Below are 24,227 nucleotides of genomic sequence, written 5' to 3'. Positions count from 1 at the left end.
GAGAGGTGTAATTTTGAGCACACATACCCCATACAACTTCTTTAGACATCACTTATTACATTTTACATTAAGATTTATTCAAGCTTCCACCCTACAAGAAATTTAAAAAATGACCTCTAGACCTAATAAAATTCCACGAAATTTTACGAGTGATCTAATATGGTAATATATAATGACTCTAAACACTAAGACTCACCCAAGGCCTCACCATCAAGCCACACTCCGACCTTGGGGTTATGCTTGGAGAAAAAACTCATTTAATTATTAAGTCCCCGTAAGGATGTAATAATTAACCAAGTGAAAAAAAAATCTTCTAGAGTAAACTCACTTGATGACAAGGTCCCAATTTACCTAGGTCTGTTACATGACTCAACTCATTATACTAGCATCACTTTACATCATCTCCATAGGGTTTGTGGAATCTGGGTACAACAGAAGTGTTGTTTTTCCACGACCCTGGTGTCTGAGATAGAATCTTAAATCTCTAATGCTACCAAACCAAGAATCACAATGAAACTACTTTGCACAACAGAATATAAACAACAGTAAATCTACTAGTGCACAAAATATAGACATCTTTTTACAATTTTGTACAATAACCCAACTTTGTTATATTAATCAAAGTGAATAATTCAACAGTCTAGGGCTCTCATACTAGGGATAATGGCCCTCATACATCCACAAGTACAAGATACAAAACTGGGGCTTGGTGTCAATCCATCGACAACCAATCTACCCTCAACAAGATACTCTGACCATCTAGCTGTAGCGCGCTTTCTCAGTTCCTCTCAGTCATACCTTGTGCCTGCCTGTTCCTTCGGCTCCCGATCTACAACACTGCCTATATCAACGATCCAAGTCCATCTGGTCACTGAACCTTGGCTATCCAATCTGCTCACTAGTTATGGCTTTAGTCCATCAAGGGCACAACACATTGAGATTCCTGTTGAGTTGTTCAACTCTCAATCTGCTCATTGTTGCTTCTTAGCTACTTAGGGACTTCAACCCACTCTATTCTTCCTGAGTTGCTCGAATGAAGACAAACATAGGGCATGGAGGGCTGCCATCTATCACTGCAAGATATCCATCTCTCACAATGAACACGGGCTAGGAGGACTGCCCTTCTTCTGCTATAGATGTCCTTCTCCACACACAAGTCTAGGGTTGCTCAAACTGCGCCTGGCTGATCAAACCCTGGAGCTCATCTTCTGCTGCTCTAGCAACCACCTAAGTCCATGAAGATGGTGCACACCGGGTTCCAAACTGCGCACTATCACGCCGTCCTCCAACAGACCATAAATACCCAATCCAATGTCCACTTTTGGTCCACTCTCACGCTGCCCTCCAACAGATCACGAGTGCTCAATACCTGCTGTAGCATTTGCACTCTACATAGGGCATCCAACACTCTAGGAAACCCCTCCTCTTGGCTGCCCACAAACTCCTCAAATTTGCCTCTCCAAGGACACCATTCATCTGCAATTCACATCAACTCAAGAGGACTAATATACCTCTGCTCTGCAACCTCTTGCTGCTCCTCTTGACACATGCACTAGTATTTTCAGATTCTTCTGTTTTTGTCTCTCTGCTCCCTTTTGATAAGCTCCTTTTGTAACTCAAATTTCACAGCCAGGGTTATGTTGCAAAGTCATTTCTTCATGGCATTTGCAGATTGAGAAGTTAAGAATCAATCTATATTCTTATTTTGGGCTGAATTCTGTCATATTCTGCCCATTGTGTGAAGCAGGGAGCTTCTCCCGAGTCCAGTGGTTGAGCTGTTCTGTTGCATATGATTAAATGATTAGCATTGCATACATGCAAAATCTCTTTCAAATTGTGTAATTTCATTCTGTATCTGCAGAGAGAGAGAGAGAGAGAGGACAAATAATAGATCAAATGATCGTAATACTATATGTTGATCTTTAAATAATATTATATATCATATAAAAATCATGTACTATATTATATCTTATTTTATATTGTATTATGTATCATATGCATGATGAATGAAGTTTATGTGAATATGTTTTATTTCATAATGTCAAAATTATGCATTTTATGTTAGGTAGTTTTCTTTACAGCGTTCACTGCAAGAAGAAAGGTGGAGCTCTAAAGTATGATGCAGAATCACCATGCAGCAATTAGAACAAAGACATGTTAACCTCCATATAACTTCAAGAGAATGAAAAGGAAACAACAGTAATCAAAACTTGTGAACGCTCATACAACTTAAAGAGAATGAAAAGGAAACATTGGTTGCCCAATGACTGCTTATGAGCCCTTTTATGGAGGATTACATTTATCAGAAAGGATATAGACTCATTTGAATTGCTGCAAAGAAAATTTGTTCTCACATTGAGTATTCTTGCCTTAGCATTTGTTTTTATATGTAGGTTTTGGAAAGTGATGATGCTCTGACTGCACTCTTGCTTGAGGATTCGGAGAATCCAACAACATTATCTGGGTATGATAGTTGAAGGTTTTGCACTATTTCGAATTCTTGATATGGCTGTATTCTCAATATTACCAAGGGAATTGTTTACATGAAAACATGAGAGGGAAAGTTATCGTGATAAGAGCTATAAATTTGAAGAGTGTATAATGTTATGATAATTCCATCAAATCCTTTTTTTCAGAAGCATATATTTGGTATACATAAATATTAAGTCTTCTGATACGAAAAATGCATTTGTGAACTTCTTTTGAAGTGAGGGCAGGACTGTGTCACAACCAGAGCAAGATCATGGTCGGGATAAACTTCGTCGAGCAGCCGCAGACATCATCCTGACATATCAACGCCAGGTGGATGGCCAATTCTAATTAGATAGTACAGGAAATGTTTCTTTGTTTCACCTGTGGTATGGTTAAACTGTTGAAGTAGCACAAGCATGTGAGGAAATTTTACATGAGCACTTGCACTGTAGTATGTGAGTGATCGAAAGCTAGATTACTATATGGAATTTTATTTAGAATCTAGATAGTTTGATTTTATTGTTTTATGGTAACAGAGGAACAAAAGTGTCAATCAGTGCAGTGCCTATCAATACTTCATTTATAAATGGGATGCTACTTTAGCTTGTGCTTAATTAGCAATGCTGCAAGTCTCTTTTTGCCAGAATACTTTAATTGCTGATGTAGAAAAAGTAATAAGTGTATTAGAAAATATTCTATATTAGAATATTGCTAGCGGAATTGTAACAATGTTTATTAATGGTTTTAGATTTTATTTATCCTCTTTTTTCTGTTGGACTTTGTGCTAGCTTTTGCAGTTACTCCAAAAGTGTTTTCACCAAGCTAGGAGAGTGCAAGGTCTTCCAGTCCCTTGGATATGGTTGATGGACTTATGGGTCACTCTGGTTTTGGTGGTTGCTTGACCTTGGATAGAGTGCTAGCATGGCACACTTACCCAGGAGGTTGTTATCCTTATCGGAATGATGACTAATCCATTGCATGCACACAATGGTGGAATTAGTTACTTGATTAAGAGAGATACCTACCTTGGAGGAGGAGCGCTAGGCGCTTGGAGGAGGACACTTATCATAGAGAACATGGACTATGTGACATACACCTAAGAAGTTGGACACTTGACTTGAGGACATTTGGGTTGAGGAGCAGACTTCATGGAGGTTGGTTGTGGACTGCTACTGCAAAATTTAGTAGGCCTAGTGCAAAGCCTTACTAGGTAGGTTTAGACCTCGTGGCAACAAGAGATTCACTACCACTATCACCGCAATAGCCTTTCTCCAGCTATTTAGTTGTCTTTAAAACCACAAGGGAGGCTTCCCTATAAGGATCACTTAAAGGTTATTCAATAAGAAGTGTTCAAGGTGATGGATGAGATCTAATGATTGGGTTAGGGTATTGGCAGAGTTTGGAAGGATAAGATAATCTTCACCAAGGTACATGCACTCCATCCTTAAACCACTTAAGTAAATGATAGTGCTGTTATAAGTTAGGGTTTGAGAGATTTTCATTGATAGTTCATGCAATGTCATATAACAGCTAGAGGAAATAGTCTTACACTGATTAATAAACAAAAGGATCGAGACTATCTATTAAATATGCAGAGTTTAGGGTTTGTAGTGGAGTTTTTATGGTTGAAGCATGCATAAAACAACAATATAATCATGACATCAGCCTTAGAAATAGGGTTATAACATGCAATAAATGCTAGATTTTTCTTTTGTAACAATTATTTAATGTAGTTTCTACTTAGAGGGAAACAACACATCAAATAAAATTACCTCTGGCAATGTTTCATAGAAACCTTAACCCTAGATATCTAGAATTTAAGAAAGAAGAGTGAGGAAATAGTAAAAGTAGAGAGTTTGATCACCACCACCTAGACTAGTTTCTTGACCTAAATGAGCAATGGAGTCATCTAGGACAAATTCATTGAGGATGACCTTGTTGAAGAGGGTGAGAGGACTAAAGCTTCTTTTTACAAACCCTAGTGGCTTCCATATTAGGAAGATTTTAAATTTAAGAGATGCACAACACAAAGTTCTCTTAAAGGTTTCAAGGAAAACAATGTTGCATGAGAGGATCAAGGTTTCTAGATAAACTTCGCAGTTTGAAGTTTGAACCATGGCACAAGTAGAAACCCTAATTTGCACAATATAACATGCAAAATATAGAAGAAATGTAATAAAATTACAAAATTTCCACAAGAATATCTTCAATCAATCCCAAGAAACCAACGTCAATCAAAAGATGAACCTCTAAGAGCAACTTGCAACATGGAAATCACATTGCAACCAAGTATAAGAGACAAAGAGCTAGTGCACGCTTCGAAAAAGAGGGAAGTGTGATGAATGAATGATGACGAAAAGAGAATAAAGCTTCCCTCTACTTATATCAGGGTAACCAAGGCTTAATTAATTTTACAAGCAAAACCCCTAAAAAGCTTGCTTTAGTGTTCAATAGGGTCAAAATGTCACATGTTGACCTTTAAATAGCTCTAAACATAACAAAATGCCAAAAATAGCCCACACATGGCAAAAAATGGTCTCTATCATGATGTCATCCTCCAAAATAGAAAAGTATGCCACAAAGAACATGAGACAAGGGTCCAAGAGTGCTCCACACTCCAAGTAAGTCCCAAAATGCATGCATACATCTCAAAATGGTGCCTCCTCTGTTAAATAGTGTAGCTTGGACAAGTGTTCTAGCCTTGACAGGTGTCATTGAGGATAGGAACTCAGAAAATTGAATTATCTCCAAGCCCATGTAACCTTTCCTAAGTTTCACCTAGGTAAAATATTCTAATCAAGTCAATTAATGATTTTTAAATATTTCCTAAGTTAAAGCTTAGGAAAATTGGTTAATTAATTGGCATTAGTTGGGATAAGGTCGATTTGCCTCTAGAAGCTTCTTGAAAGTTTCTAAGATGATCTTAGCCATTGATTGGAATGAGATAATTTCTAAACATGGCTGTTCATTTGTGAATGTGAGATTATAAAGTGAAATCTATGGGCAACATTGTAGTACTCATTGAGTTGAGTTGTTAGGTGAATTTTTAGTGAGACACCAAGAGGTTTTCAACAACAGTAATTGAGGAAAATATTTCCGACGTGTACTCTTCATCTGAGAGACTTCCAACTTTTGAGATTCCAAGGAAGGTTTTGCTGGCCGAATTATTTTCCGCATAGGAGGTTGAGATTATCTCCAGAGAGGCAGTGTGAGTTGCCAAAGAGATAGTGGGAGTTGCCAGAGAGGCAGTGGGAGTTGCCGTAGAGGTAGTGCGAGTTGCTGAGAAGGCTGTGCGATTTGCAGAAGGAGGGTCGTGTGATTTTTCCCTAGTCGATTTGGTCAACAATGTTGAAGATTGATTTGCTGGTGTGAGGCAAGTACTAAATGTAATTTCTCATTAACAGATTTGCTGAAGATTTAATAATAAAACCCTCATCCTGAAAACTGGTTTTCCCCATCTTGGGGTTTTTCCAGGGACATTTGTCCAAAAATATGTGTTGAGAAATCTTTCGGTAAAAATCACTTCAAAAATATTTTGTCGACACGTTTCGAACCATCTAGTGTGGTTCATCATCAAGACAAGATGGAGAATTAGATCTTGGCATTAAATTAAATAAAGATAGTGCCGTGTAGAGATAATTAATTTTAATGGTTAGAATATAATGATTAATTTTGAATAAAAATATAATATTTATTAAAAATGTTAGTCAATGTTGTCATTGATGTCAATATGTCATTGTTTGTGATGGCAAATTCTTGTGATACATGATGTTGCCATTGATCACAATGCTCATAGTGATGCAAGTTCTTATGAAGATGCCATATCAAGAAGATGATATATGATGAGATGATGAGATGGAGGACCCAAGGATTGAATATATATACAGACATAGTAGAAGCAGTGGACCCAAGGAACGTCCCAAGGAGGAAAGCCATCAGAAGCCATTGGAAAGCGCATCAAAAGCCATCAGAAGCCATTAGGGAAGCCATTAGAAAGACATTGGAAGCCATTGGAAGTTAAGAACAGGAGCGAGAGAAGCAGTGCATCGAAAGCCATCAAAGAAGAGCTATCGAAAGTCACAGGAAGATAAGCCACAGGAGCGACAAGCCGAGGAGGAGAAAATCCATGAGAAGACTGCATATGCCTAAGAGAAAGTGCGAAAGGGAAGAAGATCCTATTCATGAGATTATGTAAATCTCCTAAACTTGGAAGTTAGAAACTTTTTCTACTCTTTTGGAGATTGAAATAAATTACTAATTCATGATCTGACATGTACAAAGTGAAAACTTCATTTTCAAACATGAGCAGAAGAATCATATCGGGAGATCATATCAACATTTTATTATGTGTTACTACTCAAAAACCCCGATCTCTGATGTCCGATTTGAATGGACTTCCGATATCAGAACTGCGATATGCGGACCCGATCAGTTTGTTGTAACAACTCTAATGTAATATCGCATCTCGCATATCACAAGTTTTAAAGCCTTGTCACTTTGAAACCTTCGATTGCGATTTGAGTTACAGACCTAATTGCTCCATTATAACACACACTAATGTAATATCGCATCCACCATATCGGAAATTTCATATCACAAGTCTTAAATAGTTGTCACGTTAAAACCTCCGATTGCGATATGTACTGCAGACCTGACTGTTCCGTTATAACATAACTTAATATAATATTGCATTGACAATATTACAAGTTTCAAAGGGATGACATGTTAAAACCTCTGATTGCGATAAAGTTGTGGACCCAATTGATTTATCAAGAACAATTTAATATAATATCGCATCCATCAATGGTCAAAGCATGATGCAAACCCGATTGGGAGTATCAAAACGAGTTTATTGAATATCGCATCCGCTACGTCGGAAGTAGGGGCGATATGTGAATATCAACGATGTTGATATCGGAAGACAGAGCATGAGCACAACTTGAAAACCTCTAATATTCATGAGGTTTCGATTGCAGGATTAATGCAATGACGTGGCATGTGGGACCTCCAGACATCCATTGTAATGTGGGTATAGCCTCTCCTATGTTACTATGTGGTTTCCGTAAATAACAAGTCTATGTTATATTTGGTTGAATATTAACAAAAGGCCCCTCCGATATATTTTTAATGTGCCACCTCATGCATAAGTCGACCTCTCCTCCAATGAACGTGTCTTTTCGTTTATTGGCAAAACTCATATATATACAAGTTAAACACTTCACTTCAAGTATGTGAATCGATCATCCATTACATAGAAGAAGAGACAATTCATAACTCGTGAACTTGAAGGAATAGAGGAAAGGAAGCCAAAGGTCGAGCAGGAAAATAATTCTTTTGATTAGGTTAATCTTTGAAAGGCTCGGACTTGTGATGAATTAATCTATAGAAGAAGTACAGATTGCAACCCGAACAACAATTCTGTGAAGGTTCATTTAGCAGCTTAGTTCAGTTTTGTACCGCTATTTCGGATTTGTGGAAAGATTAATTATCATATCGATATGTCCTCAGATCTGTATGATCTTGAACCAGCGAACTAAGGTTTCATCTGTCATCGTTTGAAGGGAACAGTAGACGACATCAACATTGAAGTGTTTGTGAGTTTGTTCCTTGGAAGTAAGATATTGCAAACCTCTGAAGCGGTGACTCTTGAAGCAGTTACTGCGACAGTGAGAATAGAGGCTCGAAACAGAGAATTGTTTTGTGCAGACATTGAGGCTTAGCACAACCTATTAAAGATATCTTGTTGAAAAGCTTCAACAAATCTTAGAGACATTATTGGAGATCATGATGCATTGTTGAAATCATCATGAGGTAACTTTGCAGACTTTGTTTGGGTAATATGAAGAGTTGTGAAGACTCCTTCATGTGAAGACAGGTTGTCATTGATGAAGTGACGTGGAGATTAAGTGGAGGCATTGCTGAAGATTGACAAGGCTCGTTGAAGAAGAAATTGGGAGCTGTGAACTATTACTAAACCTAACTTTACAAAATTGAAGCAGGAGGTTGGAGCCTCATATTGACAGGGTTGGTGCCTTGGAAGATAGAGGATAGGAGTCCTCATTATATCAGGTTGGAGCCTGCAACGATGAGAGGGTAGGAGCCCTAGAGGATAGAAATCCTCAATATATCAGGTTGGAGCCTGCACTAAAGAGAGGGTTGGGGTTCTCAATATATCAGGTTGGAGCCTACACCGAAGAGAGGGTTGGAGCCCTAGAGGATCGAAGTCCTCAAAAGACTAGGTTGGAACATGTACCAGAAATAGGGTTGGAGCCCTAAACGTTGAAGCCTGGGAGATTGAAGATTGGAGTTTTCATCTAGGGGACTATTGTATTGAATTTTTTGTTAAGAGGATTGGAGGCCTCATCATTGATTAATAAAAGTATTTATTCTTATTGTTCATTCTTTGTGTTCTAATGATAAGTGATCTAACTGGTAAATAATAACAATTGAAAAGAAATACTGATTCACCCCCCCTAGTGTTTCTAACAAAAAAGGAATATTTTAAAACAATATATTAAAAAGTGAATTAAAATATTCAGAGAAAAGTTATAAATAAATTAAATTGTAAAGAACAAGGACCAACCTATTCTAGGTCAAAATTAAACAATAAGGAATCAAAAGAATAAACGCAGGTTACTAACTAACAGGAATCTTAAAGAGGTAAAAATATATTATAAAGATTAAATTAAGAAATAACAACTAATTCACATTAAATAAAAGAACACAAATAGATTTATATATGCGACAAAGAAATTAAAAATAAAATATCCTAAGGAAAAGTCAAGATTATTTAAAAAGGGAAGAGACTAAATCATTGGGAGGATAATTATAATATGAAACTAAAAGATTAAAAGTATTAATAATTGAATAAGGATTAACATAATTAAAGAAAATAAAGTAATAGACTATTTTATTAACGGCCAAAACCAAAATTTATGGTAAATAATAAAGAAAAAAACGAAAAAAACTAGTATTCAAAAGACTAAACAATCAAAATTATAATATAATAGAAAATGAAATATTTAGATAGTTAAAAATATTAATATTATAAATCCACATGTGCACTAAAAATCACATTTAAGGAAAAAAGACAAATAATAAATGGTTAAAAAGGAATGGGGGAAAAAGCTTAATAATAAAAACAAAACAAAAGGAGAAAAAATAAAAACTTAAGAAGAAAGTGAAGGGATCCAACAACTGGTAATTTTCTAGCCATCATCTCTATTTAGATTACTTGGCCTCCTTTCAATATCTAAAGCCTCCCTAAACTTACGATGATGGAAATGATCAATCCTTGCAATGACCCATGCCTCTTCAATGCAGATGTGGTGTTTTGTCTTTTCCACATGTTCTGCTAATGCTAAAGAATGGGTCCTCCCATTTTTGATGTCGGCTACGTGCTCATGAATCCTTTGATATATTGAGCGACCAGTTTCACCAATGTAGGGTGTCCTGCAAGGACACGGGATAACATAAACACCTTTGATATTCTTAGGGTCCACTGGGTCTTTTACTGATCTCAGGGAGCTTCAAATGGTGTTTACAGTGTTTCACATTGTCTCATCTTTACTATACTTCAGGCCTACTACTCTTGCTATACTCTTGCACCTATGCTACAGGACTATCTCACATATGTAACATAACTCTCAATGAATGGCACACAACTCTCGATGAATGATCTATCACTCTTGACAATGGAACAAAACTCTCGGTGATGGCTCAGATCTCTCGTTCTCTTGTTCATGCATTGGTCTCGCTCTAGTATGGTATAATGGCAATAAGATCACATCTTTGTATAAGGTAATAATATCTCATCTTTACGGATGGCAGTATATTATTGGCATAACATCTCAATAGATATGTGTGTGTGTGTGTGTGTGGTTCCTTTGTATCAACATACAAGTATACACAATTGCTCTTCTGCAACTGATTTCATTGAATAATATGACAATGATTTCACATAAGTTATGATCCTCTGCAATGGTATGACTCTTTTTGATCCATATGGCATTGAATCATAGTACATATAGTTTCTATGTTTATAATATTGACACACAATTGCTTAGCATAGATATAGTTGTATGGTTGGTCTTGGTTCTCTGTAGTCGATCTCGACATCACCATGATTGGCATGATTGATTAGTCTCGGCACACTGTTATTGTATGGTTGGCTTTAGCCCCCTGTAGTTGGTCTCGGGTTTAGTAGCATATATGGCATCATGGGCATCATGGCATCATTCACATCACAAGCTTTATGTATGACATTATTGGTATTACAGTCCTGGTATATGTATCTTGCCAATGAGCACATACTTGCATCTCTACACAGTGGCATCTATGTTTGATATTCGTGGCATCTCAAAGAGATACGTAGAGACCCTATCTCCAAGAGAACCCTAATCATTATTAATGCAAAAATGAGATAGTGTTGGTATGGCTCACTGTATTGGTCTTGGCACTATAGTAGTATTGGTATGATATATGGATGGCATCGTTACAATCCAGAAGCAATCATGGTATTCATATGTTGCAACCCTAATATCAATTGGCAGGCTATTGATGACAATATTTTATGGCAATATTGGCAATGAAACTTGTTCACAAACGAAGTTGTGAACAAGTCATGTATAGGCCTTGGGTAGCTTGATGATGTTTGTACTTTGTACCTCTTTGTTGAACAATTGATGACAATCTAATAGAAGAAGAAGAATTTGGATGAGATTTCCCCCTTGTAGGGTTTTGCCCTTGTCTCTGACCTAAATCGTGGTGTCCTCTTTGTGCATGCTTTTCTTCTGTTGTTCCTTTATGTTCCGCTACAATGATGATATTAATGTTCTTCCTATATAATTGCTAATGTGTTTAAATGCTATGGGTTGGATATGATATAAATGATGAAATGCAATTTTCTAAAGCAAAGAACAATGAAGCCCTAAGAAAAATTAACATGGTATCAAAGGTGGGCTGAAGAGAAGTCATCACCCCTATAAGTCACCGTTGATGGCAACAAGTGAAGATGGCAATGACCTAAAACAATGCTAGGATTTGAAGGAAACCCTAGGCAACTTGATTATTAGGAATAACACGAGGTTAGGATTTTGAATAAACCCTTGAAGTATGCTTGCAAGAAAGTTTTGGAGATGATGATAATAAGAAGTTATTTCAACACCTGTGACATATTTAGTATAACCCTAGTTGGGCTAGTCTTAGTTGAGCCTGACTACTAATGAAGACAATTGGAAATATTGAAGGCGACATTGACATATGGATGATGGACACTAATGACTCTTGGAAGCTGGTTCAAGAAGGAGCTAATCACCTCTTGTTAAAGATCCTTCTTGAGGATCATCTGGATACTAAAAGGTGCAGGAGAAGAGTGCTAGTACGTGAAGAAAGACGCTGGAGTAGGAACAAGAAGTTAGAACAGGAAAACGAACTTGGATGCAAGTTTATTCTGAAAGCTAGGCATATGTGAGATGACAAAATGGATATGCTACAAGTTGCTGAGGTATCCAAATATTACGAGGTATGTACAATATAACATAATTGTTTCAATTTCGCTGCAATATCAAGTCCTGAGGTATGACAAGAATATCACCTTGAGCACATAAGTGAGTAAGTTTGACTCCCAGTACATATGATATACTGTTGCACTTTATAATTCCATTGAGATTTGGTCTTGACTTCGATATATGCTAACTTGATACTGTTGACAATGCTTGTAATAAATATGGTAATAGTATGATTGTAAGATTGATACTCATGATCAACCAACTATCTTCTTGTTGATCTTAATAAGCTCTAATTGCTGTAATGACTTAACAACTTTGATGCCCTGACTTGATGGTGTTGGAATTTGATGAAAATGATTGTATAGTGAAATATGATATTGTGACCATGACCCTTGAGGCATGGTGGTGTACTTGTCATCTTCCCTAATTAAATGACATTAATCCTTGATGAATGATTGATTAGTTAGGTTGATGATGAACCTGATAAAATTTGACTCCGTGATGTGATATATGACAATCTTGTATGATCTAATATGACTATGCCTTGAAGCAACAATGATCTTGATGCTGACTAAAGAAGCTTTCCATTTAGAGGGAGAGACCCTTGATGAGATCCTAGCATATACTATTATTTGCATAATGATTATTGAGGCTACGTAAAAAATATTGAGATGAATGAATATGAGACCCATGATTACAGATTGAAACAAGTCTTCTGGAATTGGATTTATGAAACATATGCTGTTATTAAAGGTATGTATTTGTTAATTATTTTTTTGTTCTAACAGTTTATTGCTGACAGGACTGGTTTACCCCAAGCAGTGTCAGGATCCACTGTTTGTGAAGAAGTGTAGTAGAAGGCTTTCTCGTTGGAGGAAGTATATGATTGGTATCATGGGATGCTGATGGATTATTGGATCTATCCCATATCAACGAGATGGATCTTTGTATGCACTCTGAGTTAGACAATGTCTAGTCATAACTGGTATCGAGATATCTTCATGAATTAAGATAATGTTGCTACATGAGACAAGCTTCGGCTCGTGGTTGTTGCCTTCCTGCGTGAGAGGGAGAAAGGATGGATATGATATTCTTTTCTTTATGATATGTATTTTCTCTAACATTATATTTGATTTGATGTCCTGTATGAATAGGAAAACAAAAAACTATTGCTCGAAAGTGTTGAAGAATGTAACTAGCTTCGGTCTTCATAATTGTACTTGTCAAAAAGAAAATTTGTTATTAAAGAATAATGGCTTATTAAAGCATGGGTTTCATGCTTGGGTCAATGTTTTTCTAGGTCAAAGCCCCCATTGAGGGTTTCTAGGTTTTGTCTTGGGTCATTAGAGTCATTACCATTATTATTAGACCCTTCCTGGGCTTGTGTATCATGTAAAAAGAATTATTTTTGCGTCAAAAGGTAATTTGTCACCTCCACACCAAGTTGACCCTATCCCCAAGAAGTTGGCCTACATGAGGGCAATTGACTGAACATAAAGGTTATATAAGGAGAGGCAATTCGACCTATTTGTCATATTCACTCAACAAGTTCGATCTTCAAGCAAGAGACGCAGAAATAAAGTGCGAAGTAGTTGGAAGAAGATGAAGTTGCTGGGAAGGCCGAAGTCGAAGTTTCTAAGGCCGAAGTCGAAGTTTCTGGGGCCGAAAATCTTTGTTTACTGCAGGTCCGAGATTCTTTTGCTCGGGTCGAAGTTCTGCTATTAGGGACCGGAATTTTGAATTGAAGTTGCTGCTGGGGAGCTGTCACTTGGAGTATTTTGTGAAGCTTATCTGTTGTAGGGAAGGGATGACTTGGTGGTTGGAGGAGGTATTTGACTAGGTCTAAGAAGTCTGGAAGTGTGTCATCTTGAATTAAATCTATTGAAGGAAGAGTTATTGATGAGGTTTTCCCCTGGCTGTGCGCCCACATCTTGTGTCTCTTGTTCATGTGATCTTCATACACATATAATTTGATAACTGCTTGAAGAAAGATAAATTAATTAAGAAGTAAAAGAGGCCAATTCACAAGTAATTTATCAAGAAAGAGGAATCAAACACTAAATCCTACTACTATTGATTGATCGACATGGTATGAGAACTAAGGTTGAAGAAGGTTGCAGATCACTTTGTTGGCTTGAAAGAAAAGGTTACTCCCTCTATGAAAAGTTACTTGAAGATGTGATTTAGTATTATAAGAATTGCAGGAAGCTGGACTGGAAGGATTATCTACAATTTATCTAAGAAAGTTGAAAGCAATGGGGTCTTGGTTGCACTAACACGTACTCTTGATGATGACAATATATGGATCATTGATAGTGGAGCAACAAGACATATGACAGGTGAAAGTGGACAACTTCGTACTCTATCAAAGGAACCATCATCTCATGCAGTGGAGCTAGGAGACAACAACCGTTATGTTGTCAAGGGCCTTGGATCTACATCATTGACATAGGAAAACCGGCGTATACCCACAGTTTGCATGTAATATGCACATATCTGTTTTACCCCAGGAATTTTAACTCTTTGCCGAGTCAAATCATCAATTGGCAGAATCAAATCATCAATTTTTAATGGTTCAAGGCCCCCTTAATAAATCTTTGTAGAATGATTTATTATCTAAACACAGTCTGCCCTTCATTCATATCCATTCATCGGGACTTATTACCCTCCTAAACCTTCTATACCTTAAGCCCGCATATATATAACCAACCCACTCTTATTCTTTGTTTATTCATGGACTCAAACATAAAAACCTTCTATCGGTGCTATTCCTATTATAAACCTTTTATAATAGAAATCACATAAAACATGCGCAGACTTACCTTTTCTGTCTTTCCTCAGCTTTTACACGTTTCTCGAGGCATACCTTATCGCAATCGTAATCGCAATCGCAGGTTTCAAAGACTTAAGAACTTGGCATTGGAACTTTCCGTTCTGCGGGATGCAATAACTCTTCCACCATACCACGACTTTATATATTTGTTACCCGACCATTGATTTACTCCATCAATCCATCACTATCGCAATTCACGAATCTCACTAACATATAACTCTTCACCGCATCCGATATACGATTAACTACAACCGGACTTCAAATCAAATTAACTGCATCCATACCTTATCGGGTCCGCTCACATTGCACCTTCGCATATCGCATATCCTCTCGCCTGTTCAACATCGCACATCGCATGTCCTCTTGCCCGTTCAACATCGCACATTGCAAAGTCGCATATCGCCGCTACTTAGGGCTCGGTTCATTACCATGGAATATTTGCGATGCGATATTGAAAGTTCCGTTCCATACAACTTGATCTCATCCGTTGATCTGTTAGATCCAACAACCCCTGTGCATTAAGCCTTCGCTTCTTTGCTCTTCCTTTTTACTTGGACTTATGCCATTTCTTCAATGTTCTTTGTGGTTTCGGTTTCTTCGATGGGTTTTTGTCCTTCCGCTGTTCCGCTGCACGACTCCCTCCTGAGCTTAACTTCACATGTTATTTAACACAGTCCCTCTAGAACATTCTTTGGTTCTTCGAACGGTTTCAAAGGTCCATTACAATTCACTATCTCATTCTCCTCTCTGTGTAACTTCACATGTTATTTAACACAGTCCCTCCAGAACATTCTTTGGTTCTTCGAACAGTTTCAAAGGTCCATTACAATTCACTATCTCATTCTCCTCTCTGTGTTCGCCAAACTCCGCCTGCATACATATGTTATACAGAATCTCGAATACACACAGAATTTATCATTCCATGTTCGAATTGGAAACTCATACAGTTTGAATTAATCTCTGTATATATAAACACACATTTACACAATTTATTTCTCAGGCCTAATCTTCTAATGTTAGTGGCCTTTGTTTTACAATCTGCCCGTAGCCTTACAGTCACACTCTAATCAGCTAACCTATCCAACCTATCTCTTCTCTCCCCCTGATTATGCCTTTTAGGCTTACATTTATACAAAAGATTCTAAAACCAATTCTTGGTTTAGATCCATAAACCTCTCAACAAAATCCTAAAACTCTTCCTCATCCCTAAGGATCCTCTCTAATCCTCAAAATCATGAACTAACTCCTAATCTGAGTTTTACAATTAATTCTTAAATCCCTCAATCTCTCAACTATCCTAAATCTCTCATATTCTCCTACATTCAAGAATATTTACAAATATGTCTCACAATATTCAATTAGAACCTATTCTCATTAAAATCACTCAAAAGCCTAAATAATTACATTAATCCATACTTAGGAAACCAACTTCCTTGAAAACACAAGACCCCCTATGTTTACTAAAATATAATGATATTGCTGAGCTAAATGCTCCTGCATCAATCATTGAAGTTGGAAAATGGAGCAAAGTTACACCTCAACAATATGCTCTATGTTCTAGGTTTGAAAAATAATTTACTTTCAATTTCTTGTTTAGAAGATAAAGGGGATAGGGTTGCCTTTGGAGATGGTAAAGTTTTGGTTTGGGGAAAGATATAAGCGTTGACAGGGCAAAAGTTATTGGAGTATGTGAAGGAAGACTATCTAGAGTTATAACACCATCTCCTCAAGCTCTAGTTCACATGTAAATCAATCCTATTGAACTATGGCATAAAAGATATGGGCATATACATTACAAGATCATTCCCTCTCGATCAAATGGTAAATGGTATCCCTAACATTAAGGAACATCGTGAAGGAGTATGTGATACAATACAAGGAAGCCTTTTACAAGTTGTGATACAAGGTCTAAGGAAATATTAGAACTCATTCGTTACGATGTGTGTGGGACTTTGTCTAACAAATCTCTTGGAGGCCATCTTTATTATGTGACCTTCATTGATGATCACTCTAGAAAGACATGGCTCTACCTTCTCAGGACAAAGGACGAAGTATTTGAAAAGTTTAAGGAGTTTAGATATGAAGTGGAGACCTTAACTGAAAGAAAGATAAAGACTCTGAGATACGACAATGGTGGGGAATACACTTCAAAAGAACTAATTGCATATTTTAAAGAAGCAGGTCTTAAGAGGGAGCTCATTGTGCCCTACAATCCTGAGCATAATGGAGTTGCAGAAATTAGATTACACAAGCATTAATGAGATCTTTGTTGGCTACGGTCTTTCTTCAAAAGCATATATAATCTACATCAAGGAAGGAAGAAAAATTGAAGTAAGCAGGGATGTTATATTCGATGAAAATCATTCCTACAAAAGATCCAAGGATATTCCGATCGATTCCGATGACGAAGATATACCACTATTTGAAGAAGAAGAGCATCATGATAAGACAACTACAAACCAAGAAGAAAAAGAAGAAGGGCCAAGTGAGCCTATTCAACTTGTAATTGTTGCTGAAACAAGGAAGAGGCCAAATTGGTTGAAATCTACACTTGAAGATGTTGAAGGACATGGAGCTACTAAAGGAACTTTTAGAGAATGCGAAAGACCAAAGAGATATTCAAGATATGCAACATATATGACAAAATCGATAGAAGCTGAACCAACTACATTTGAAGAAGCTGCTCATCAAGAAGAATGGAAGAAGGCGATGCAAAAAGAATATGAATCCATTATGAAGAATGAGTCTGGGAAATCGTTCGTAGGCCAAGTGACAAATCAATTGTAACCTCAAAATGTATTTACAAAATCAAACATGCTGTTGATGGAATTATAGACAAATACAAAGCTACAATCATTGCAATGGGTTTCTCTCAAAAGGAAGGTATAGACTATGAAGAAATCTTTGCACCTGCTGCAAGATATGCTACTATAAGATCTTTGGTTTCGCTCACTGCCACAATGGGATGGAATATCCATCAAATGGACGTAAAAACAACATTTTTGAATGGAACCGTTGATGAGGAAGTATACATTGAACAACCGGAAGGCTTTGAAATAAATAGCAAGGATACACATGTTTGCAGACTTAAGAAATCCCTATATGGCTTAAAGCAAGCTCGGGCATGGTATGCAAGGATGGATGCATATTTCTTTAGAATTGGGTTCATCAAAAGTTCTGCAGATCCAAACCTCTACATCAAGGTGGTGAACAATGAACCTGTCATTATACTACTATATGTGGATGAGTTGTTTATTACAGGCGTGGAGTGCAAAATACAAGAATGCAAGAAAATGCAAGCAGCCGAATTCGAAATGAAAGATCTGGGACTTATGCATTATTACTTGGATTTGGAAGTCTGGAAGAAACCTGAAGAGATATACTGGATCAAAGTAAATACATAATTGAGATATTTCAGAGATTCGGTATGATGGACTCCAAGCCTATGACTACTTCCATGATCACTAATATCAAGAAGTTGAGAAGCTCTGACTCTATTCTCGTCAATCCTACTAGCTATCATAAGTTGGTGGGTTCTCTAATGTACCTAAACTATAGTAGCAACTTAGATGATTATTTAGAATCCATGGACTAATATATTAAGCTGACATTGGAAGCTGGAAGATGATGAATTCTGAAGATGGAAATAGACATCTAAGATATGAAAGATGCCTGAACACATAAGAAAGAAAACACCTGCAAGAGGGTAACGGTAAGTCATTTTAAGAAAGCAAGAATGCTGTAGCAATTAGGCTTTGGTTAAATACTGTAAATGGCTTAACTTTTCTTGTAACTGTGTTAGCTCCTGCAATTGGAAATGCTTCCCTTGTTTTGTTGGTTTCTCGGAAGATTAGAGGGTTATTTCAATTTGTGTATGTTACTTAAGAAACAAATTTCCTTGTATTAGGAAACCATTATAGACTTCACGGAAAGTAGCCACATTGATTTGTTTGTTTTCCCTTATGTTCCTTCACCCAAGTGATTTTCCTGTACATTCTAGTCACCAATAATAAACTAGCATGGATCTGTGATAGCCCTGGATCTATTAAGCACCAAGAGGGATCAAAACCCTTTTAGGTGCAAACTCTTGGTGCTTAATAGATCCATGGTTAATATGGATCAATGCTAATTTATTTATAATAGTAACAACAATCTAGTTTTAAGGTTATGGCATAGGCAGACTCCAAATGGATGTGTGAGACCCCTTGTCTGTGGGACAAGTGACCCCATCCATGGAGCTTTTATTCAAGTATGTTATTTATTTAGTTTTTAAATAAATGTTATGGTAGCTAATTAAAATAAGTAAAAGCTTGACTATTTTTATCTTTATTTTAAAGTTTGATTAAATTAGCATTACACAGCGGCACTCGTGATACATATATCTATCTCAGCCCAGGCTGTAGAGTGCCTGGCTTCTCTAATTGCAATTAAAGGAAAGTATTGGGAATTAAAGAAGCAATTGTTAGTACATTGTGTTTCTCATCAACAATGTAAATATTTTTCACACTAGTCAGGTTTTCCATCTTTTAGGTTTGAAGGTAGCACCGATGTGCTGAACAAGATCTAGGATATATTATAGCATTTGGTGGTTAACTATGTAATGTCTTGTGACTTTGAAGTGTGGTTACATACTCTTGGAAAACAACTTTCTATCCGTTGGTGTGCAATAACCTCTGACCAGTGATGACAACTTCAGGTGCAACTAGTTCAAGATTAATTGTTGATGTAACTTCCTAGATAAGAACCTTTCTGTAGAGCAGCATGGTGGCTTAGATGAATAGCATTTCTTTAATCTTTTAGACCAACTGCAGCGACCCTTATTTTCTGATTTTATGATTGCTAAGTTTCTTAATGTTTATTTTCAATAGTACTGGAAGTTTTCAGAGTGTGATATGTATAAGACATCATTTTCATCTTGGACAACTATAGATGTCTTCTAAGATTTTAACAAAATACATCATTTTCTAGGTTGATGATGCAGGGGGTGTGGTTGAAGAGCTAAGGAAAGGTATTGATTCAGCACAAGAGGTATGGATTTGGTTAGATTTTAAAAATGTTACCAATTTTAAAATTCATTTTGCTGATGTTTTCTTTACCAGATTTTCGTTCTGTTGCAGCTTGTAAACATCCACTTTTCATTCTTAATTACATATTTTGTTGGAATTGCAGGTCTGGGAGCTTACATTAGATACAACAAGAAATAAAATAATACGCATGAACCTTTTTATTTCAATGGCGACACTATCTTTTGGCCTGTAAGAGTTTTAAATTTTAATTTTGTTTCATGCAAAAATATCAAGTACTACGTGTTTTAGCCTTTTATTCTCCTAGCATTTGAACCTGCGAGGAGAAAAGCCAAAGGCTTTTCCTTTCGGATCTTATTAGTTCACTTACGATGTGTGTGCATATTCATTTTTCTGATGGCAGAGCCACTGTTCCTGCAAGCTTCTTTGGAATGAACCTGGTTAGGTATACTTCCATTATTGTCTACTCACTTGGTAACATGGATCTGATCAGTTGGTTTGACACAAAGCTACTTATTTTATATACACGGGAAGCAGTGATACACCTGTTTTCTAACATTTTATCTCTTCCACTTTCCAACCCATTTCCTAGGAAATAGTTCTTACCAGGAATTGGCTTTATGACCTGAAATAATGTCCTTTGCAGTGGGCTGGAGACTTCACCTCATGCATTCTATATCATTTTAGGAGCAACATCTACATCTTCAGTTTTTGTTGGCCTGGGACTTGTTTTCATGTTCCGTAAATTTCTTGACGGACATCGTGCACAGGTTTGATGTCCTTTTTTACCCCTAGGCTCTCACTATTCTAAGGGAATTCTTTTCCAGTGATCAAATTTATGCACATACATGAAAATTTTCATTTCAGGATCTCGCAGCTTTACAGGATCTTCTGCGCCACATTGATGATATAGATGAAATTTTCCAGGCCTTGAAATCAAAAGGTATTATGTTATTCTTTATATTATTTTTGACATTTCTAGAAGTTGCACTTGTACTCCCACATTGTATTCTTACAAGTTGTACTCTTCGGTCCCCTTTACCTACTTTTGTGGTCATTTATTGGACATCGACATAATTATCTTATGTTATCTATGTAGTTTGTACTCTGCTTGTTTAATGTCATATGTGTCTAGCTAATAGAGTCTGAAAGTAAAATCTCTATGTGAAAACAACTTGAGAGTGCAACCTATTGCGGTTATAATTAGTAATTACATGGAGAAATCAAAAGTCGTGAAAACATTTTATTCCGAGAGCTTCAATGATCTCAAAGGCAGGACAGCTATGGTGTTATATCTTCAGTTTTTCTGTTTCTCATTGTCACTAGAATCCTTTCTTGCTTTACAGTCTGTTTTCAGCAGCTGTTAACTGAACTTATAAAAAAAAGAAAAAGAAAAATTTTCAGCATAATCCACAGATTTTGAATATTATTTGTTGAAGTATGGTGCTCCACTATAACTATGTAATGAAAATGTAATAAAGGCATATTGTATAAGCAACTTTAATATCAAAAAATCATTATGGTAGGCATTGAGTGAAATAGGTATAACTAAGAAAAGACAATTAGGTCATTTAGGTAGTCTAACTACCTATGAACCAAATACAAGAGAATCAATATCATTGTATTGGATGACTCCAATGTAGGAAACATATTCTATGATTCCATATTTATCATAGTTCTTCCTTTCTTTGTTGTGTTTTCCAAAATCCAACATCGTATTAGAGTGGGAATATCTTGAGGAATTGATTGAGTCCAAGTTCGTATTACTTGAAGTTATCTTGAGGAATTGATTGAGTCCAAGTTCGTAGTAATTGAAGTTCAGTCTCAGTGTGTGAACCTGTGAAAATATTGAATTTGCCATTGAAATTTGTTGGCCAAGTTGACATGGAAAAACTTATTTTGTTGTTTATAATTGAAAAAGGAAAAGAGACACTGCTGCCAGATATTAAGTTGACTAGAGACAGCTCACACAGCAGAAGAACATTAAATGAATTTAAAGCCATAAAGAAATTGATACGAAATGTATACTCCATTCCCATGAAAGCACAGCAACGAGCATAGCACTTGTTTGAATAAAACAATTTCAGAGGTTTTTTTAGTTGTCTTGATATATCTAAGTTTGAAGAGACATTCTTGCAGTATCAAATGCAATTTGCAGGCAAATGACAGATCGGACAGTGAAAGCCCTCACAGAAGTTCAGATTCCAGAGGAGAGATTGCATTTACATTACTTGTGTTAAAGTTTTGCCTTGAATCTCCTCACGAGTTTGCTGCAATTAGATGCACCTGTGTGAGTGATTCTGAGTGAAAATGCTGTCATTGCTGCATACAATAGCAAAAAGTTTAACACATAGAGGCAGAAGTAACCTTTATCAAACACCCCAAAGCAGCAGATATAGAATATGGTCTCAAACTTCAAGAAATGGGCTATATAGTATAAACGTTTCATAGAAACCTGAATGAGACTTCAAGAAATATGGAGGTATTTGCAGAATAAGCATTCCATTAAAAAGCAGAGGTTTTAATTTTAGTATGTTTTGGAAGCATTTACTTTAGGACATACCTAGAATTGTTCAACCGTCTGCACAATATATATATATATATATATATATATATATATATATTCAGAGGTGGCAGGTATACACATTACATGGAAGTTTTTATTTTGCCCTGCAAAGAGTATGTTATTGGGAAAAATTCTATTGTCAAGATACTTGAGAATCTGATTTATATCGAGATACCTTTTTATCAGTTTAATATTATATTAAATTGACCATTTCCCCTTCATGGTTATGAATAAATATATCTATCCGAATCAAACAAAGGAGGGAATTGTGAATGGCAATGACAAAAATAGAGCATTAATTCTTATTAAGTGGTTGAATCTCCAAGAGAGGAGTTAATCTGAAAAGGTTTAACTCAGCATGGATTGCTGCCCCAGTAGTTTGGGAATTCAGGAATTTTAAAATTTCGTGAACTCTGGATTTCAGAAAATTAGGGAGTTTGGGAATTGGAGGAATTCAATTACACGGGAACCCAGAAAATTCATGAATTTGGGAGTTTTACCCTTACAAGGGTGATGAGACAACTTGATGGAATATCTGCCAATGTTATCAGAACCAAACCAGTGATTGAACTGGAAAACCTTGTGCACTGGGAACTGGACCAAAAAACCGGTCGACCAAAAACACATAAAATATTCAAATTTTAAGGAACATATATATATATATATATATATATGTGCATCCATATGAATCCAAACCATTTATACCCAAATATCCAAAAGCTCTCATTTATATAGCAAGAGTGCATATAAACAAAATTGCATTTAGTGCAAAACATCACTAAACCAAAATACATCAAGAAGTAGGCTTTAGATGGCCTCTATAGTCTAAAATAAGCATGATACTACAATACTACAGCTACAAGTGCTAATGGCAATCACCAAAATCATCATCCTTGTCATCTTCATGTGCAAAATGAGTAGCCTCTAAGTCTGCAGTGGGATTCCAGCTTGATTCCCCTAGCCATGAAGGTGGTCTGGAGCCTATAGATGTGGTTCCAAGTCCAATCAAGAAAGGTTTTCATTGTCAAATGCTGGAACTTGACTCTCCTCAATCCATTTGATGTTGGATCAAAGTCACCCAATACTATGTTGCTTGATTCAAGGGTTTTGTTTAGCCATTGGTTATGCCTCAACCTAAGGTTGTACTAAACATAAACCATGTCATTCAACTGCTTTTGCTTCAAACGGTTCCTCTTCTTAGTGTGTATATGCTCAAAAATGCGCCAATTTTGCTGACACCCTGAAGCATTGAATGTTTAGTTCAATATTAGCAAATTGTTGCCACCAATAAGCTACAAAAAGGGTGGAAGGAAAATAAGTATTAGCAAATGATCTTGAAACTTGGACTCAACAACTGCAATATGTAATATAATTTGCAAATTTTGACATTTCTTACATAGGGGATCACTTGTGTGTATCTTATAGCCATAGACATGCCAAAGGTATCAATACTCTCATTGAAATTTAAGAGCTTGATATGAATTTGATCTTGAGTCTTGGGATCTAGGACCATGTGCTCAATGCATCTATACAATCCTTCTCTTACCTTCACATCTTCCACAAAATCTGTAGTGTAATGGAACCTTCAAAGCTAAAAAAAAAGAAAATTATTCATCAATTGATTTTGAATGTTTAGTAAAGCTTTCCTAATTAGTATTGAATGACAAAACTTATAAGGATTGGAATCCAAAATTACATACTTTGGATCTAAATAGTAGTCAGTTGCATGTAAAGGTCTATGGAGTTGTTTTTTCCATCTTTTATCAATGATTCTCCATTGAGGAATGTATTTCTACTTTCTATCCTCATATGTTGACTTTATT

General features: G+C 36.4%; 1 protein-coding gene across 2 annotated transcripts in view; it reads left to right on the top strand.

The window, feature by feature from the left end:
• LOC149261003 (mitochondrial inner membrane magnesium transporter mrs2-like) overlaps positions 1-24,227 on the top strand; it is a 472,904-nt gene that overhangs the window by 283,476 nt on the left and 165,201 nt on the right. For both annotated transcript variants that reach the window (XM_089421530.1, XM_089421529.1), the window contains exons 8-14: positions 2,394-2,464; positions 2,709-2,802; positions 19,783-19,842; positions 19,984-20,069; positions 20,242-20,283; positions 20,485-20,608; positions 20,706-20,781. In XM_089421530.1, the coding sequence (XP_089277656.1) occupies positions 2,394-2,464; positions 2,709-2,802; positions 19,783-19,842; positions 19,984-20,069; positions 20,242-20,283; positions 20,485-20,608; positions 20,706-20,781 (553 nt within the window). The remainder of the gene's footprint in view (positions 1-2,393; positions 2,465-2,708; positions 2,803-19,782; positions 19,843-19,983; positions 20,070-20,241; positions 20,284-20,484; positions 20,609-20,705; positions 20,782-24,227) is intronic.

Source organism: Pinus tabuliformis, chromosome 6 (assembly GCF_031772625.1).
Source record: "Pinus tabuliformis cultivar Carrire ecotype Pingquan chromosome 6, CPIR1, whole genome shotgun sequence".
Classification (NCBI taxonomy): domain Eukaryota; kingdom Viridiplantae; phylum Streptophyta; class Pinopsida; order Pinales; family Pinaceae; genus Pinus; species Pinus tabuliformis.
Note: the sequence above shows the minus strand (reverse complement) of the source record. Positions and strands in the feature narration are given on the sequence as shown.